The sequence below is a fragment of the Cuculus canorus genome, chromosome 3 (genome assembly GCF_017976375.1).
Source record: "Cuculus canorus isolate bCucCan1 chromosome 3, bCucCan1.pri, whole genome shotgun sequence".
NCBI lineage: Eukaryota > Metazoa > Chordata > Aves > Cuculiformes > Cuculidae > Cuculus > Cuculus canorus.
Window position 1 is genome coordinate 40,417,540 of NC_071403.1, and position 21,387 is coordinate 40,438,926.

General features: G+C 38.9%; 1 protein-coding gene across 9 annotated transcripts in view; it reads right to left on the reverse strand.

The window, feature by feature from the left end:
• The window catches only part of PTPRK (protein tyrosine phosphatase receptor type K), a 402,963-nt gene that overhangs the window by 167,949 nt on the left and 213,627 nt on the right, over positions 1–21,387 (reverse strand). For all 9 annotated transcript variants that reach the window (XM_054061582.1, XM_054061574.1, XM_054061580.1 and 6 more), the window contains exon 7: positions 6,451–6,744. In XM_054061582.1, coding sequence (XP_053917557.1) covers positions 6,451–6,744 — 294 coding nt within the window. The remainder of the gene's footprint in view (positions 1–6,450; positions 6,745–21,387) is intronic.

Below are 21,387 nucleotides of genomic sequence, written 5' to 3' on the forward strand. Positions count from 1 at the left end.
GGAGTGATCTATTGACTAGTTACATGCAGTTTGGATAAATCATGACAGTCTCAGTGCTGCGGCACACTCTGCTTTGGGAAAAGCTGCTGAATAAGCCAAGGCAAGACAGGAGATGGGAGAATCAACTCGCAAGGCAGGAAAGCTCCAGGTGGGGTTGGCAGCTGTTCCTTTTCCTCCTCCAGCCTTCGTCACACATCTGAAGTGATATCCTGACCTTATTTCCTTTGCCAGAAAGACAGCCACTAACTTCAACTGAAGGACTTTCCTCAACTCAGTGGACTTTGGACCGAAGCCCTGACTGGCCAGCACATGAGGTCCCAATGGCCATTACCACATCTTGCTGTAGGTAACTTGTCCAGTCCTGCCCACTGGTAAGAGACTTCACAAAGAACACAAAGGATGAGGAAGAGGAAGAGGTCACTGCATACAACAGAGTCTTTGAAGAGCTGGTGGCCATGCTAGAGGTAACCACCTACTTAGGTCTGCTACCATAACCCTAAGTGAAGAGCATCAGTGTGATTTACTGCTGAATATGACGCTCTACACAAAGAATTAGACATGAACCAAGCTTATTCCAAAACCAAAGTATGGGAGAATTTAGGAAACCTATGTCTCATTGTATAACATGGCTCTCACAATACTGCAGGAAAAAAGTTTCCAATTAGTGCAGAGGAAGCTCACAGCTGCAAATACCAAAAAAATGGTACTAGGCAAGGCTGAACACAGCAAACAAAAAAAAAAGTTGAAAACTAATTTAGGGGAGGTCAGTGTCTGAACTTGCAGTTTACTGCCAATTCAACTGAGTCATCAGCATTGCGCTCCTCTGAAAAACTGGATACCATACTTAATTTACACAATCTGACAAGAACTTGGCTAGGCAGTCTGCCTGGTCTCCCGCTAGGTAACTCAGCTGTGCTATGGTCTTTTTTTATGGATATAAGCATCATTAGGAATCTATATATGGTATCTGAACAGCAGCAAGCAGCACAATAAGCAGAGCACAGTTCCATGTGCCAGCCAATGGTCCAAATCAGACAGCTCTTCTACAAGATGCTCTCACAATAACAATTCTGGTATTCAATCCTAAAGGGAATATGATTAAAATCCTTAGTCCAGACTTTCTCCATTGTTCAAATACTTTGGTTTTTCCCCCATATCAAAGCAAACTGATAAATCTATAAGGAATAGGAGGCGGGCGCATTTGCTATCTGCTAGAGAGATCTTAGATATTTCCAATCGCGACCTGGCCAAAATACCAGGAACAGTCATGAGTGCCAAACACATTTGTAAAACCAATAGCAACTTATAAATACTGGTGTAATATAGGCTCTTCTGCAATGATAAATGTAAAATAAGTTTTTGAAGTTATTACATTCATTTAGTTTCAAGTTGTTCATGTAGACAACAAAAACATAAGTAAGAAAAACATGTAATATAAGCACTCAAGATGTATTTGAGCTTCGTTGTAAGATATATTATAAGTCTATAATGATATCTACTGTGAGGGAAAACAAAGATAAAGACTCTGAAACATTAAAATATTTGTTGTTGTAAATGTAAATATTTTCTCTCTGTCCACTTTTTAAAAAAATAAATAATTGAAAACTACACATTTAACTGTACTTCTATTAGCTTTCAAAGATCTAAATAATAATTTAAGATACACTTACTCTCTTGCAAGAGACCCAAATAAAGATAAACAGCTTATCCATTCAGTATTTGCCAGAGCTTTCCTGTGATATTCACTCTACCCAATTTTACAAGCCCACTGTGTCACATACCAGCATCCTAAATTCTCATGTACAGCACACGGCAAAGCCTATAAATCCAGCTCACTACCTTGAACCCCCACCTCCACTCTGCAAGTGTAAATGGCTGAAATATTGCACACATACCACATCAGCACAAGCAGATTCTATACTGCACCACCTCTTTCTCTGTACTCATTTTAAAAACGAAATACAATTCTCATGTAACCAGAACAATATTTTGGCTCTGTAGATTGCCAGGCAAGGTCACTTCCTCAGTAACACCACCACCGGCATCCCTCTGTTTAAAAATCCCAAGAAAACAAAACACACACACACAAAAAAGAAAGTTTGCTTTTGTTTTTCAGCATTTCTTCATGTTTCACTTTTTGGGTTTGCTAGAGGTGAATTCAGCAGTATCCTGCATCCTGTGTATCTTGTTTTCAAAGTTAATAAGTGTGCAAACTGCAAACAAACATTCTGCACTTTAAAGGCAAGCAGAAAGCAGCCCAGCTCCCAAGCCTTCAACTGCAGGCAATCGTGCCAGCACTACTTTGCTGAACCAGCATCTCCAGTACTGTGCCTTGAGGCTGATTGTTACCAATAGCTAGGTCTCTGTGAAAGGTAATGATTTTGAACAGAATAACAATCATCCTCATCATCATCAATACATACTGGTGCATTCTCAGCTCTAATAAAGCTGTAAAGCATCCCTTCCCCATTATTCATTTTATTATCAAACCCAAATAATACAGGCAACAATTCTCTAATATGAAGTCATTTGGGGAAAAAAAAAAAAGAAAAAGATGCAAGAATTTTTTTTCTCCAGTTGCTCCACGATTCTTCACATTTTACTGAAAATCACACCCTTGCAATGAACTTCAGTAAAGCAGGAGCGAGCAATTCCACTGTGTACATACATTAAGCTCTGGACAGGCTGAACTATTGACCTCCATTGCCACTAAAATATCAGTTAATCATAAAACTGAGCTGTGTTACTCAGAAGCAGCAGCTGCTGTTAAGAGAATAACTTCAAACTTCTAGTTGATAAAGCAGGCTAAGTGGACAATTTTAGATTACCACATATTTTCTACACCCATCCAAAGGAAAGGCAATCACAACTCAGAGGATACACTCAAAAGGACAACATACCCCAAAGACACAGAAAACAGCTTTAAGGATTATTTCTGATTAAAGTGCTACCCTCTATCCTTGGTTCTGGTTTAAAAATGCTTGAGAAGTGAATAATTTTAGCAATGACACTGAGCAAGAAGAATAGTCATCCTGAAATAAAGCCCAGGTGCTCCACATGGATCGATGGGGAAGAAGGAGCCGTCAGAATCAGCAGCTTGAAATGATTTGTGTCTAACCACACACAGCCGAGAACACAATGCCACGCTCAGCACCAACTTCAGCTGTGCTTAGAAATGGAAATAAAACCCACACACCTGGCTATTAAGAAGGATGGGGTCAGAAATTAATGTTTTGCTTCACATGTTTTTGTCTTACTTCAGTCATTTAAAAACAGTCTGTGGTTTCATATATTTGACAGCTTAGCACTGTCTTTAATTGCAGACTGATAAAACAACTTGCACATTTTCAAGCAAAATCCGTCACTGGGATTCAGTGCAGGACAGATTACCTGTAAAATGCTAGGTAGCCAAACTGGCTGTTGGACTACTTAACTAGCAGAAGAATTCTCTCTTAATTAGAAAACAATTTAGTTTATCATCACTCGAAACATTTACTAAATGAGTTACCAGACACTGGTTTTGCTATAAGGAAGATGGAAAATGATCTAAATATCTAGTAATAAAAGTGGATGTCTGATATCAAGATCAGTAAATCCATTGCTCAAATAATTCAGAAGTAGGATACATCTCCAGCAAAGCACAGGCCAACTGATTGATAGTATGTTATTAAGAAACATCATGAAATTATAAATACTAAATGACTTATGGAAAAAATATTTTTTTATTCCATTTGAAAACCACGGTAATATTTGCCTAGACAGTAAATAAATAGAAAGCAGAACACTGACCTATTCTTATTGATGTGTCATTGAGTTCGCTATTGCTGCTACTTGGAACATTAAAAATGTTTAATGTAAACATTAAAAACTCATCAGATCAACATTCACTAATATGTGCTTTTTAATCAGTATAGAGAGCAAACTTCATGCTGAAAATTCATTTATTTCCCACCACTGTGCTGGATGCTGAGCAGATAATTTATAACTTGGTTCAAAATTTGAACTAATACATTTAAAACTTATGGAAAGACAAAAGTGACAAAGAACATGCACAGAAAAGAGAGTATCTGTCTGAAAACTAGAGTGACCTTGTCAGAAACAAGAATTAGGAATAATTGAAGAATCTCCAGAACGAAGATATTGCTGCAGAGATGTCATCTAATACAGCACAGTAAATCACCTGCCAGTCACTCGCGCATTACCAGCAGCAGCAAAGACTGCGAGGTGAGCTATTCCATTATTAACTCTGCCTTTACTTATAAATCTTCTCTTTGGAAGACATTAATTTTTAAGTTTCTGGTTTACCTTTTGTAAGCAAAATATTAAAAATATATATTCATATTGACTTGGGCTTGCAGTTATCTCACAGAAGCGTTGGGAGAACACTGTGGAAAAGTAAGCTCTGTCTTAATTTTCCAGAGAGGTGAGGAGGTAGCAAGGCACCCTGCCAATCATCTTGATACCATCCCTGACTCATCCCAGATGCTGGGCAGAATCCTTCGGTCTCAATAAACACTTGATGACTCACCTTTTTCTAATTGAAACATGTTAATAGTAACATTTATTCACATTTGCCTTCATGGAATAAGTCTTACTGCAATGTAAACAAATATTTATCATAGAAGCATAAAATCACAGAATCACCAGGTTGGAAAAGACCTCTTGGATCACTGAGTCCATTATTAAAATAATATTGTCAAAGAAGTTCAGGTTTTTTTTTCCTTAAGTATATTATTTATCCCCTCTATTTTTTCATAGTGCATTAAATTCAGCTGAAAATTTGTCTCAGGCCACACTAGGTTTTGGTGCCTGAATGCAAGTATTAAGTCAAAACCGAAGTAAAAATAAAATCACACTCATAAGAACATTGTTTCCCCTAACTGGCTTCTAAAAACATGTCACATAAATCATGACTTCCTTTGTTTTCCTTTCCTATTGAAAAGCTTTAGTCTGTCACACACTGTATAAATGAAATTATTTTTTTCCTAGCACTGGGAAAAAGAACCTGAAATTGGGTTTGAGTCTGGCTCAGTCTCAGTCTCTTTAAAACAGAAGCTGTTTTCTAATTCCTACTTTTGCAGAACAATGCCTAAAACCAATTCAGCACAATAAATCAATGCTTTAACCTTACTTAGATCTCAGTGACTGTCATTCTACCTGAGATGGACACATATATTTTTACTTCACAGGAAAGACAGACAAAATAATAAATAAAGACCACAAATTCAAAAAAATGCCTTCAGTTAAGTCTTCCTCCAGCTGTGTGCCTCAGCTTCAAACAGTATTATGCCCAATTTCAGAAAAGATTGTCTGATTTTCTGGGATTCATAACTCTTGACCTACTCTGTTCAAAGTTATGGCTTGTGATCCAGACACCGATCCTATTCCTTCAGTAAATGAAATGAGTGGTCATCCATGCTTAGATGAGAATTCGAATAGCTGTCCCACTGAAGCCTGTCATGAACTTGTGAAAAAATATTTCATTTATATTTCCATTTTATATATGCATACATACACACGACATATGGAAATCTGCAGCTGAAGCCCTTCTCTCTTACTATTTTAGTGCCACTTTGCATAGATGGCTAGCAGCACTCTGCTAAATCTAATATAGTCTAAACTTTAAAATACTTTGTGAGGCCCTAAAAATCCTGAGAATAAGGAAAAAACCCCATAATTTCAATACACTTATTGCCTTCTAGTTTGATGTTCAAATCTGTAGTTTTTCTCCTCTGTCACTACGAGAAATAGGCATTATCTTTCTTTTTACAAAAGCTGAGATTAAAATAACTTGAAGTAGCTTTAGAAGGAACAGCATACAACACAAGTTGGCAGTGGTTAATCTTGGTGCTGACCACGCTGGTGGTCTCTAAAAAAACAGAAGCAGACTGCAAAATCCAGCAGCACATGATTTTGATGGTGGTAGGTCAAAAATGGAGAAAAGAAAACACTCTTAATACTTACAATGGTTTTTCAAAAGTTCTCAGAGATTCTGGCAGGCCCTACCAATCTGCTTGAAAGAGAAAATTACCCCAAGATACACTACATTTTTTGTAAAATTCAATTTCTTAAACAGATTCTTCTTTCATGCAAGAACCTTTATGTGCAAGTTTACTTGAAGTGCAAATGAAAATATGAATTTTAAAAAAACACGTGTTTTGTCCTTCCTAGAAAGCAGGTCTTCTTCCTTGCTTGTTTTCTTAGCTTTCTAACATCCTGCCCTCCTAACCCACCTTCCAGGACCGGCAAACAGCAACCTAGACAATGAACAGGCAAAGCAAGGGAATAGCAAATCCATATTGGCCAAAAGACTTGAGGACACTGTGGGTGCCTAAAGAATCCTTTAAATTCTGCTATAAGTTAATTAGAGACAATGAGCCCCCCAACCAAGTAAATCATTAAGTGATTTTTTTTTTTCTTCTTTGTTCATTTTTCCAAAGCAGTACTCACCAGCACATTTGGTCCTGGTGATAAGCGGTGGCCCTGGCTGTCCAGTCCCACCTTCGCCCGGTCTGGTGAGCAGGACCCGAATCTCATATTCAGTGTCTGGGTCCAAGTGCCAGAGCTTGTAAGTTGGTGCATTGACAGCATGGGTTTCAGTCCAGGTTCCAGATGTCATCCGGTACTCCACTTCCTTCAGGATAATGGGTCCGTCCCCAATGATTGAGTTTGCATTCAGCTGAATGAGCAAGTATGTGGGTCCAACACCCAGCAGCTGTGGGGGTGCAATTGGCCGAGGCGGCTCTGTAGGTAAGACAAAAAACAAAAAGCGTCAGGGATAAAACAAAAGCTGTAAAACAGATCAAGAAGAAGGCTCTTTCTAGAGAAAGTTGTCAGGTTTGGCCAGCAATGTTTTCAAAACTCAAATGCAAAATCAGATTGACATCAAAGAAGAAGAACTGAGGACAATTTCAGCTGACAGAAGCAAGTGGTGCACCACTGGCATCTTCCCAATGCTATTCTCCATTTCAAAATTTCAGGTAAAACCTTACTTGATTTATAAATTGCCACTTCTTAACAATTTTTTCTGAAAAAAATCGGGGTTCATGCTCGTTTATATAATTTACTATGGCAATAACTTGAGATTTTCAGAAACATTTTTGATTTTCTTTTCCTGACAGAGGCCACACATATTCCTTACGGAAACCATTGCACTAGTTGATACACTAGCCCTGCACAGAATAGTCTTAAAAATGGGTATCACTGCAGTTCATTTGAAATCAACCAGATCCAATTAGGGTAAAAGATAGAGAAGCCCATTACAGGCATTCAGAGTATTCAGCACTGGGCAAAACTGCCAGAAGAGTGACAAAATAAAGATGTATAGCTACAACATATAATATTTTATTCTTCAGCAACTTACTACTGATTTAGAAACTCAAACAATAGGATGTATGCTGCCTTATGTCTTTGTTGTCATCAGTTTCTTCCTGCCTAAATATTTCAACACAGCTGCAAAGTGGAAAGGTAGCAACAGACCAAACAAGGAGGTGAGGTTCCCTTTACCCTGAGAAAAGTTTACCTAGAGAAGCAGCAAATTGCCCTGGCATGATCTATTTTAAGAAACAAAATTGCAAGCAACATATACTTTTCTAATAAAATGAATCCACTGATAAACACCGAAGGTTAGTTTTCATTCCAGATGGCTCATATTTCAACTAATTTGTTTCAGTTAATTAAGCAACAATGCTAAATTCAATGCACACAGGGGTTTCACACAGCAGTGATGCAGAACCAACAGCACAGCAAATCTGAGCAGGTAGAAATATCTCATGGACGACCGTACGTTAGAATTAACATTTAACCTCGGACCATAAGATTTCCTGAGGAGAGGGACCCCTCTCATTACTGTTCCCCTCGTGGCTCTGCACAAGACAGGCTAAGGCACAGAAGCATTGCACATATTCTGCCCCCCTGGAACAATCCCACCAGTGTCACTGACAGAGCCTGTGGGGAGTGGTGGTTGGAGGAGCTTGCAGAGGGCCTCTGAGACCGTCTTTGACATCCCACACTCCCTACACAGCGAAGCTGGGGTAATGACTCCCTGGTTCTCTATGTCCAGCACCAGAGTTTTCCTCCAGATACCAGAGCTGGCTCCCACCAGTGTATTTACCAGTTGTGCAAGCAACCAAGTTTCCCAGAGTTTGGTACAAAAAGATTTCTCGCAGACTTTTTCTGAATTAGCTGTATCTTGAGATGCTCAGTTTAGAGACTATGGAATTGGTGAACATGCCATAGCAGCGGTGAGGAGAACTCATGTTCTCCTCCCAGAGTGAAAAGGTGAATGCTCCAAAGTGTTCTCATTTCTGCTTCAGGATACAGAAAACTCTAGAAAGTAAGTATCTTAATTAATTATTAACACATTTTACTCTGTTTTGGCAAGAAATGTGCATATGAACTAACTTAGATCCCTACCTGCATCGAAGCTCAGAAACACAGACACGCTTAATGAGGGCAGTTTATTTGCTGTGGATCTAAAACATTAAATGTCAAACTAATGAATTCTAAGGTCAGTGTGTATAACGGCAGAAAACATAAATGTTGATGAGCGTGATACACTACCAAGTTCAAGTTATAATCCTCTAAAACATAAGGCTATGTTTAGAACTATACACTTCCATTAAGAGCACGATTATCACAAATAAAACCTCACAATAATGAAACCAATATACCATTGCATATTAAATTTTTATGTTAAGAGGTAAAGAGTATTCCTATATTAGCATATGCATTTTGTTTTTAAGCTCTTGAGGACAAGGAGACTTATTTATAAAGTCTCTCCCAGTTCCAATAAATTATGCATGAATTTTAATCAGTTAGCAAATGAACAAGTAATTGTTCTGCAGCATTATTAATATTCTTCATAATGCAATATACTATCAGAATCAGAGGTGAGGTGCAACCAGAAATCCCAAAAGCACACTAAGTATCAACTGAAGCATGCAGTCCCAATATATCAGGTAAACTATTCTGATGTTACCCAATTAACTATCTATTAATTATTTTCATGCATTATTCTATAACCAGATACATCAAATACTCCCCATTATAATTTCAAATCACATGATTTCTTTTTATATATACCGAAACTTGAAATTTTACAGTTTAAAAATTGCCACTGATAACTAAAAGGCAGGACAAAGCCATTATTAATGCTTTGGTTGTGATTTCCATAGCAAATATCACACACTCTTCTTTTGGTGGGTTTTAAAACACAGTTTACATCCCTCAAGGAAACATTGCTGGCTTTTCACTCTAGCAATCTAAGCCACTCTAGTGGACAGTTAGACAACAGAGTGTCGGAGCATCCTGAGAAGTCAAACTGCCAAAAATGAAAAACCTCTTATGTGACATCGGGGGGGGGGAAACTAAAAAAAAAAAAAAAAAAAAAGGGAACACCCTGTCAGATGTTTGGTATGGTTTATAAATAATACCAAAACTCAGCTTCAGTCAAGCTAAGAGACAGCTTTGGAGTTTAGAGCCTGGATCAGAGGTAGTGTTGCAGAAAGCTGAGGCTCACCAGTTACCCACCTTGCCGGGCTCTCTCCTGCCTGGCCCTGTCCAGGCACTCTGTCTGCATATGGCCATTATGACAAATGCATTCTGTGGCTTCCAATCACCCACACCCACAGCCCCATCAGGCAGCACCCGCCCTCCATCCCCTCCCATTGTCCTGGTCACTGCAACCAAATCGGGGAACTGTACTCTTTCTTTCTTTCTTTCTGTCAAAAAAACTCTACCTCCCTCAATTATTATTATTAGCAGATGTGGCTAAGGCACATCTTTGCCAGTATTTCTGGCAAGCACTTTTCATTCAGCAGAGTTCCATTTTTCTCATTCATGAATCCTCTGTGAATAGCCATAAAGGTTCTAAACAATCCATGAGCTGAAATAACTCATCAGTAGAACCACAGTTCCAATAGACATGAAAAACACACACACTAAACACTCTGAACAAAGACCCTGTATGGTGAGTTTCACTTCTTCCTTTACTAAGCAAAAACTTTGGAACCCCTTTTCCAATGTGACTAGTTAAATTTCTGACTCATTTTCTGACTATTTCTTAGCTGCTGCTTAAAGGTGTTAAAATCTGATGAAATCCCTTCCAGTACACATGGCCACTAACATCTCTGAAAGACTACGTAAAAAGAGCACTTGCATACATGCAAGAGAGTAAAGAAACTAAAGTATTTTCATGCATAGCATTTTGCAGTACTTGGCCAGTTCAGGTTTTGACATAAAATGCCCACAGCTAAGTTAATCAAAAATTAAGACTGACATTTCATCAGTACAAAGTTCCCATTCCGCTGAGCTACTAGCAGTACATTCCGTTCACATCAGTATGTACACGACATTATATATTAGATGTACTGTGATATTTAGGAACCAATGACTAGAATAAGTATGCAGCATCAAACCCAGCTATAAGTCTTCCTACAGTAAAGCAGTTGTGTCTTATTGTTAATATTAAGCACTGTATGCAAATAATTATGTATTCATAGACAGAAAAAATGACTAGAAAAAGTTAGTAGTGTTATTATTACAGTAAGCAGCATGCATAAAACTTCCCATACTCCTAAGGAACATATGCCTACTATGTTGCTTAATACTATTTACCCAGCTGGAGTGACAATAGCCCTACTACATTGCCCTCCAAAACTAAACACCTCCTAAATATAAAATAAAGGAAAGGAATTTCATTAGTATCTTTGTGGTAATCCTATACTATTGACAAGTTCAAAGTAGGGGAGGAGGAAAAAAAAGAAATCAAAGGAAACCAGAAGCCTCCGAGTTGTTCCACTTCGAAGGAAAAGCTGATGCTGGATGCAAGTTTGATAAAATCACATTTATTTACACAAAGTCATGTTTTGCTGAGCACAACATACCAGTCACAGGAGACTGCTGCCTTCCTCACAACAGAAGGGTTTGGGGAGGTGGGGAGGAGAGGGCTGGTCACTACGCAGTCCAACCAAGGAAAATGAGTGCACACCCTCATTCTTGCCACTAAATGTCCCACTTCTGCCTCGTATGGAGCCTCCACACATCAATACCCCACAAACTCCCTCTGCTCATGCATGCAATGTGCCTTTCCTCTGCTGATGGCATGTTCAGCCAAATAACTTTCACAAAGCTGTACAGTTGGTACGATGGTGGGTATTCAACTATCTAACCCAGTACATACAGAGGGGGTAAAGCACAGAGCTGCTCTCTGCAGCGTTCTGAGGAGGGGAAGTGGAGAGAGAGGTGTTGACCTTTTCTGCCTGGTATCCACTGATAGGATGGTTAGGAATGGTTCAAAGTTGCACCAGAGGTGGCTTAGACTGGACATTAGGAAGCATTTATTTACCGACAGGGAGGTCAAACACTGGAACAGACTTCCCAGAGAGGTTCTCAAAGCCCCAAGCGTGTCAGCGTTTAAGAGGCATTTGAGCAATGCCCTTAATTATGTGCTTTAACTTGGCCAGTCCCAGAGTGGTCAGGTAATGAGACAAGACCATCGCTGACAAGCCCCTTCCAAGTGACATAGTCCATTCTGTTCTATAAAAAAATATTTTTTCACAAACATATCATAACAAAGCATTCATCTTTAAGAGAAGCCCAAAATCAGTCTCACCTTTCCAGGAATTAAAATAAGTTTGTCTTATCTATGCCATAAACTGCGAAGAAAGCAGGCAAATCAAAATAATCCACATTTCCTTTAATTTTTTTCATAATTTAAAGAAACAAATAAAAACAGTTTACAGTAATACAGCTAATACTGGATATTCCACGGAGGACAGCAGAGATGTTTCCAGAAATGACTCAAGACTGACTGAGCTCCACCTAGATCACAGTCGTTTCGTCTTCCAGTGCAATTCTTTAGAAAGCTGCCTAAGAAATATCTGTACATTACTGGCAAGTGCACTGGGGTTCTAGCTCAGGAACAGTATATGACCTGAACTGGCTATGTACACACAGAGGAAGATCTTTGCCATAAGAAGCCCCCTGGGACCAGGGACCCTAGAGAGTACAGTCTGACACACCTAAGGTTTCTCAAAGGAGCCAGGGCATACAGGCCAAGGGGGAAATGCCTGCTGGCCAGGAGCTGTGCCCATGCAGAAGCGTTCTGATGCATCTTGTGCTGTGCTCCAGATTGCACATGGAGATGTTGTAGCAAAGCTGTCTCAGAGGACCAACAGCACGTAGCCAGAATAGAATGGGGAAGCAGGCTGCCAACCCCATGCAACAGCAATACTATTTCAGTACTCTTCCTGTACTAGAAGACTACATTTGGCTTTGGGGGCTCACTCATTTTAAAAAAATATTTAAAAAATGAAGAACCAGGAACGTTTATGTAAAAGTTTGAGAAAATGTAGGAGATTTAGTAAAAAGAATTATAGCAGTCAAGTACTTGCAGGGAAACAAAATTCTCAGTCTTAAAATCTGGTTAATCCAATGCAGAAAAAAAAAGAATTGAAGCAGTGATTGAAAGCACAAACTCAAATATGGTATTAAGCCATAAATTTAACAGTGAGAATAGTAACTGAAGAATAATAACTGGTAATACTGCAGGAAATTCTGCATACCCTATCTGAGTGTTTTCAGTCAAGACTGGGTGTCTTCTTGTAAATTATACGTTAGGGGAAAAAAATAGAAGATGATAATAATACGTAAGGCTCCGAAGAAGCACAACTAAAAGAAAGTATGCAGTTGTGAAGGTGGTCACAAATGAGCTATGAAAAGTTTGAGGATAAAAACAAGCCATGGAAACTTTCAGCACAGATACTGGTTTCCTTTTATTTTTAGAAAAATAATTCCATATGGAGCACATCTTTAATATGAAATAGAAATATTTTCATTCAACTCACGAAAATGGTTAGGAAGTACTGCTCTGCTGGTGAAAAAAATCCCAGAATTAAGATAAAAAGGTGTATTTTAAACTTGTGCCTGCCTGAAAGGATACCTGGTTGTCTTCTATGCTAACAGTAGCCTGACAAGACCTGTCGCCCTCAGCACCAATAAAAGCTGTATTAACACAAACAGGAGGCTTTGCCAAGTAAGGAGACAAGCACTACAGAAAGTAGTACTTGTCTGATGAGAAATTCTTCCACTCAGTTAAAAAAAGCAGGTTAATGCAGGGGATTGGGAGATCCCCAGCTGAAAGCACAGAGCTGCCTAACTGCAGAGATATCATGAACTTCAGAGTCACAGAAAGCTTCTGCAGTTTATTTTTAAATTTCCAACAAGGTTGCAAGTTTTCACTTTCTCTGCATGACAGACGACACGCAGCTCAGTTTGTCACACTAGACATGCCATCTCTAGTGAGTATTTAGGTCTTTAATGGTTTTGTTGCATCACACACAGAAGAAAAATAAAAAGCCCAACAGTTTATGCATCAAAGAGATTGCCCAGCACACTAAGGACAGTCTATTAATAGGAGCCGAGTTCTATACTGAGTTTCTGAAAAGAAAGAAGGAAAAAAAAACCCAAACAGAAAAAAGAAGTTATCACTTTCCTAACTGGTATTTCATTTTTTTCTGCATTAGTAAGAACCCACCTATAGATGTACATTGCTCTGAGACCTTTTAACCACAAACCAAGACTTCACATGGGAAGTGCAATAACCCAAAGTTACACCTGGACAATCTTAACTAACCAGCTTAAAGATGCAGACATATATGCATTCTTAAGTACAGAAATGCTATATGCTATTATTACTGGCTTAGTGCACGGGATTCCTGCTTGCATACTGCATAGTGGTAGCTGATTTTCTCACCTGGGCAGCCCACCTTATTCCTATGGCAAAGGAGTAAACTCATTCTGGGACAGACATACCATGCAGCCGCTCCATAGATTACTGCTGCCCAACAGACATGATGCATCTGAAAGACTTCAGAATAAAGGAGCAGGTGCACAAGCAAGTCTTTAATTGCTATAGGGCTGCCCACAGAAAATGGAGTTGGGAGTGAGAGGCAGTTGTGGCAACAGCCTTTTCTGTTTCTGGCCAGTTCCCAACTTCCTTTTTTCCCCAAGGGAGAACTCCTGTATAACACCTCCCCAGCCCATCAGTTGGGTAGACTGTACTGGTTACGCATCAACAGCTGGATATGAGCCACCACCAGCCAAACCCATGCTTGGTATTCATCTCACCTCAACAGACATCTAGGCACAGTGGCAGTCAAACCCAGGCTTCAGCAAGATGAGCTCAACTGCAGGCAGAGCATATTGCACAGGCTACAGGAAGGTACTCATGCTTACACCAGCTGTAGCACTCAACACACAGAGACCTCTATTCCCAAGACTGAATGCTGGTTATAGATCCATACAAGAAAAAAACCACACTAGCTGCAAGCCCTTTGGAGTTCTCGCAAGCCTTGGCCATTCTTCATGTTTTAGTTAGTATTTCGCTAAACCACTGCTTGGCTTCTTTATTTGTTCATAAACTCATTTACAGTTTTTGCAAGAAAATTTTTGTTTGTTTCTTTGTTTGTTTTCTCCAGTGGTTAAAAACTTCTCTCTTCATCAAGTTTAACTCATTTTAACAGCTACCTTATTTTTCAACATTGTTTGGGCTTGGGTTTTTTTCCTGATAGAAAAGTTTCTATTGCTCCTTCCTTTCTCTTCTGCAGAAAGCATTTGTTGTGGGTTCGTGCTGCTCATGTAAGCTAACAACTCTCCACAAAAGTATACTGAAGAGAAGGCAGCAAATACCTTGTCAGCAAATAACTGACTTTAACATATTACAGCAGGTAACAATTTCATGTAGAAAATCATGTAGAAATTGGTAGGTTTTTTACACTTAAATGTTCCAAATAGCCACAAGCATTCACTTACATTTTTTTGAAAAACAATCAAAAGTTAACTCAGACTTCTCTCAGCTGCTGTTCCGTGACCATAAGTGATGGTAGCTGCATGGAGAAACTCGAACAGCTTGTGATCTAGCACTTTGCCACAAAGCTTTTCTTTCACTCTTTTTTTTTTTTTCTTTCTTTTTAATGATGTTTATACAGAACCAATTTCTATGACTCCACAAAACATTCTCTCTGTGACTTTAAAATAGAATTTATCACAGCTGTTCAGCATCTGGCACCAGTTGCTAGACCTGAGGTTGATATACAATACCTACAAAAAGTTACATTTTAATTAAAGGAGTTAGTTGCTTGGAACAAAAGAACTCACTCTAAGGAACAGCTTAGTGGCCAGGTCCTATCCAGTAATTTATTCAAATCACTTCAGAGAGCCTGAGAGACCATTTTCATTGTCTTTTATTACTTGGAATGGAAAAAACTGCAAAAATCTATTTTAAACAAACATGCAAAATAAATATCTATAACACAGTGAGATTCAGGTTATTATACAGAGAATCAGTTGCTGGAGAAAAAACAGCAACAAACTGAAATGGCGAATTGAACAGCAAGCTTATGATGCTGGCTTAGGTCATATGTCACAATACTGACATATTTCACCATAATATCATCTGTAATCTCAGGTCTGCAAATGGAGACACTATGTCACTAGTTCACATCAAACTACTAAATTATTTTTGAGCACTTGCATAATAAATCAAGTCTGTGTGTTAAGTATAACAAAGTCTGCAACCTCATGCAGCTAAAATGTATTCAAGTGACATGGCAGTTACTGACCACCTCAAATGCTGAAATAAGAATTATTTCAACAGTGAAAACTGCTAAGTTCTGCATAGTGATTTCATAACCTGTGCATCATTGTGGCATCTTATTCACCTTGATTTGAAACACCACAGCATTCATTTTATTATCTTCCTTTAAATAAAAGGAACAGTGTGCAGCTTTAGCACTGTCAGCAGAAACTGTAAACAAGGTTAAGCTCATGCCCAGCTTACACACACACAAAAAGTCTTTCTAAAATTTAGAGAATGTCATTCCTCTACTCAACTTATGAGCAGACATATGCCTATTTATTGAATGATAGTATGCCGTGCTACTCTGGGAATCAATTAGAAGAGTATGACATATTTTGTCAAAAAGATTGCATTGTGTTAAAGACATTTATGCAGTACTCTCCTCCTGGAGAAATGAATACATGCAAGAAAAAGAGGTGCATGTAATGAAAAGACATTCAAATCTTAAAAAAAAAAATAATAAAAATCGCTCGGTATAAATGAGTCAGCTACGGAAATGTCTCAAGCAAAGACTTGATAACAATGACTCCATCATCCACATGTATCACTAATTCTCTTGAGATCTCAATGTTGAGATTACTGTTGGAAAGAAGGATTTTATCTGCCTCATTGTCAGGAGCCAGCATGTTAAGAAGAAAATTGAATGCCTTCTTCAAAAACTGGTACTTCCTCCAAAAAGAATTTCTCTCAACTCTACAAAGCCTTGCAGTGGGATATTTGACAATACTGCATTCTGTATGCACATTCACATGCTGTCAATGACGAGACAGAATAAAACTAGAGATTAGGGAAAGAGCACCTGAAAAAGGACAAAATATTATTTTAGGGACTCTAGGGTTTCTTTTACATAGTTACGTAATGAGACTATAACTGTTTTTCTTCCCCCTGCTTCTCAAATACTAGAATTTTTTTCTTTTTCTTCCTTCTGATTTCAAGTCTGAGCTGGCCCAATAAACTGATGCTGCAAAGATTTTTGCCTTGTCTTTATATCTGTTGGTGCTACGGTAACACTCACATTCAGTTAACTGCCTAAACAAAGAAACTTTCTGCTGGACAAATGACAGTGACGTGTTTATAATCAAACTCAAATACTTCAGACACATACAACAAAACTAGAGGGATTCAGTAGAATTCAGTGAGCATAAATAAACCCAAAACAACCTATCACAGACTTATGCCTTACCAGCTCCACATCTCAATAAAACCTGAAAGCTAAAAACACCCACCCAGCCAGCACTCCTGGAGTTCAGTGGAAGTCATCTACCCTGCCTCACTTACATCTGGAACTACCTACACATAGCCCAGCTGTATTCCTTAGGTACAGTGGAGCTTTTTTTAACTGATAACACCACTGTGTTATCTGGGAGATCTGTACGTTGCTACGAACCAATGGACCCTCCTGCTAGGGCGTTTGCCTGTCCTGGAAGACTCTTGTATGTCTCAGTTTCAAAGTCACACAATATCCAGCCAGTGCTAATACAAATCACCAGCTTTCCTGCACGCCTTTTAAACAACAGAGAAAAATGTTTCATATGCTGTTGGGACACTAATCCTGCCAGGCAGGATTCAAAACTGTGTCATGCTCTTAAAGTGCAACGAATGTACACATCACTGTACCAGAAAGGTACTGAAATACAAAGTACCTGCAGCTGAGAGGAAAACTGGCATGGCTTTGGCATCCAAGCATTTACAGTTTTATTTAAATAATAATTACAGAAACTTCAAGCACATAAGACGTGAGTCATGGAGATCTCACTTTCCCAGCCCTCCCCATCCTCTGTAACATATCTGCTTACTGGGCACCTGAGATACCATCAGCATTCCTAGAACTGCTCACTGCCATGTAGTACCTGTGCAGGTTTTCAAGTACAACAGCCACCTGCCTGCAAGCTGTCTGCCAGCCTACCTACAGGGCTATGTGCAATATCACTTGCTTAAGACTGCTCCTACCCCACCACCTTGCACTATTCTCCCTCAGCTTCAACTGCCAGCAGCACACTCCGGCATATCTAGGCAGTCGCAATTCCTAGTCCTGTCTCTTTCTGTTTCTGGTGATTTGACCCATCAAATGAAGGAAGCTAAGCACTTCAAAGACTGGTTCTACTATATGCACTAACTCCGTTCCAGGACCCTGATGCACAGAGGTGGGAGAAGGAAGGTAGGAAAGTGGCTCACATACAATATTATTGAGGCAGGGGCAGAGATGAACTTAAAACCTTCTCCTTCAGATCAGTAAGGCATAAAAGAATCCCAATACAACATGATAAATACTGTCTCCCTTATCTAAAGTTCCTTCTCAGGTATCCCACTTCACTGAAGTTAAAAGCTTTCTGTCAGCACTTCAAAACTATTGTCATAGGAAAAAAAATGATAGAATTTAGTGTATATTGTACACATTAATGATTGTCTAGAGATTTTGTGTGTGCTCATGATTCAAGTCCACAGAAGAAAAATGATAGAATCCATCACTTCTGAGCAAGCTCTTTCCTTGCTGAAATCCCTCTATTTCTATTCATAACATTTTCCAAGACACATTTAGATGTTCCCATCAGCAATGTCTTCACATTGCTTATTACAGCATGCCCAAATATTTCTTGCCAAAAATACCAGAAGGCAGCCCACTGGAATGACAGAGAAAGAGGTTAATTTGGGGAAGCAATGAGACACTTGCCTCAATCTATGTAATGAACCAACAGAAACCAAAATGGAAATGCACTTTCTTAATTTTTCCACCACCATTTTATACCACCCATGTGAATTACGCATCATCTAACGCCGACCTGAAAGAGCAACCCTGCCCCTCCACTTTCCTCCAGCAGTGTTGCTTGCAGTGCCACTCGTCTACTCTGTATCCAAGGCAGTTCAGGTTTAAAACTGATCTTGATAGAGCGTACAAGGAGGCTTCCTGCCTTCCTGGGTTCCTGAAGCAGCTCCCAGTGGCTTCAGACAAGAGCCAGTGCCAGCAGAGAAGCAGAAGCACAAGTCCAGATGCTTAGAGGAGAGGATAACAGAGGACAAGGACTGAGACTGCCTTTTCAGCAGGTGTTGGCCATTAGTTCTGCTTAGGTTTCAGAAAGGAGCTGCTGTGTGCGTGCAGGTAGGGGTAGCCAAACGGAACCAACATCCTTGCCACAGCACCTACGCAGATGGTAAGAAATACCTATAAAGTGAAGCGAATAGGTAACAAAACAGATGCTCAGCTTCTTGTTGCCAAATGAATTTTGACTGTGATGAAAAGCCTGGAAGAGCTTTCTAAAAAATCAAATCAGAAAATCCTCACCGCTTCTTCCTATGCTAGTAAGAAATACATTATGACATATGTTTAAAGGAATGAACAGAATATAATGATTTATTAAGAGTTTTGGTAATGGGGTGATGTGAAGTAGAAATGGAAGAATGAAGTCGGTAGTCAGTGGAGAAGGGCAACCATTTCATTTATATAATGAGAATAGCTTGACTCCTGTGAGGCCAAGTTTTAAGGGCTTTTTTTAGCTGGTACAACAAAAATGGGGAATGCGAATATTTATCTTTGCAAGAGAAAGTAGCATATTACGTTCATGGAAAATGGGGTAGCTTTCTGACCTAAAAAGTACTTAGATCAGTTTTATTAGGATATTTGCATAATCTACTTTTCAGGTTGGACTGTTCCATTAAAGAATCTGAAAATGTGTGTATTGTCAAGTATCACAGCACAGCTATGAAGAGGGTGTCCTTGTAATTAAATTGACACTCAGTTTAATGAATTCCAAGTTCACTATAGGACACAATCATAGACAACTTAAAAATTGGTATGCACATTAAATGATTTGGATTATAGAAATATGTGCTGAGGAATAGTTCATAGAAGCCTTTTATAGCTATAGGATATTATATTAATACCCTATTATTATTGTTTTGTGGCAATAAAGAATCAAAATACCAATATGACAAAACAACTACCAACCATTTACTCTGGAATTCCAACTCCCTGAGTACAGTAGCAGAGCCTAATTTTTGCATCTTATTACTAATGACACAAACATTTGCTTTTCTGTAGTCATACTTTTGTGATTAGTGTGACTACTTACACAGGGAAAAATCTGACTAAAAAGTCACTGATTGTCCTTCTGGTCTTGCAAGAAATAAATCCATTCAACCTAACTGGACAATCAATACAAGACAGTTCAAGTGTCTACATACAGCAGACAACTAATCCGCAGTGCTCAATGTTCACTCATTAGCAATTATGAGTTAATCATACCTTAGGATATGGGTTGCATACTGTATCTATACTGAGAGGCAAAAGTTCTGACTTTGCAGAAATGTTTCCTCAGAAGAAATGGACAACATGATGGTAGGCCACTAGGGAAGTCTGGCTTTGAAATCCAGTCTGCAGTTCCACTGGGTGGGAGGATGGGTAGCACTGTTGTTAAATACTGTGCTCATCTAAAGAGCATCACCCTGAACAAACCTCCCAATCTGCCCATTCATGTCAAGGCAACTGCTTATTTATGACGGTTTCAGTAAAGGGCAGAGTCAGTGACTGAAATCATGGAACACCCCTGATATGAGAAACAGCTGAGTAGGAGAGTGATCTTCAGGTTGGAAAAGAGATGATCAAGGGGTAATATTGTGACAGAGCTCTAAAAAAATATCATGCACCAGAGACATATTTGAATCCAATCAATCTTTGTCTTTTCCAGTAGAGCAAATATAAGTCATCAAGTGACTCTAACAGAAGGCAAGCTCAAAAATAAAGAAGAAAAGAAGTCATCACTCTGAAAAAGGTAGCAATCTCATTGCCAAATGGTGCTGTGGGCAAATGAAGGTCACCTCTCACTAATCAGACACCCACCAGGCTCAGCACCATTGCTGAAAATAATTGGATGTTGAGAGGGCATCAGGAGGAATGTCACATTTGCCTATTGAGTTCTTCCTCCTCCTTAGAAGTCCTTCTCTGGCCACTGCTTAAGAAACTTGAATTAGTTGGGTCCTTGGTTTAAACAGTTGTGATTACCCCTTGCTGGGCTCCTGTATTCTGTTAATTTTCCTCTATTTAAATTCAGGAGTTTTGACACTGAATGGCTAAACAGAAGACAAGGATATCAAATATGGAGCAAGATAAAAAACTATTTTTTATACACTGCCCTAATTCAGCCAACAGAGCTGACATCTTCACAGCTCTAATATCTGAAATAAAATGTTCTATAATAGCCAAATTATAAGATTTCCATTTTTTCGCTACCTTATTTTAACCACACTAATTTATCTTATTAATTTTCAATGAGCAAACCTGAGAATTTACAGCTTCCTACTGTACTACTGCATGTTTTAATTCTTAAATATGATGCTAATCACCACGTCTCCAGGCTGACCTAGCACAGTGAAAGTTCAGTGACTAGCCTTATGCATTCACATACAAAAGGCAAACAAAACTACCAGCACTACAGAAATAATAAGGAGAGAAGAAATTACTAGGGCAGAAATTGGACAGTACAGCTTTCCTCTTCAAATACAAGAGGCACTGCTAATAACACAGTTTATAATAATATACATCATTATGGAGATTGCTGCCTTCAAAGATTACACAAGTAACTGCATTATTTATTAAATTCAGATTGCCAATGCATACAGGCACTTTGTCTAAGACTGTGCTTACTAGTTCTGCATGTTGAGCCAAGCTGCTAAGAGTACATTACAATAGTACTTGGAGACAATAATAAAGCAGATGTCACTATATCACCACTTAAACAAATAGTATCTTAAAG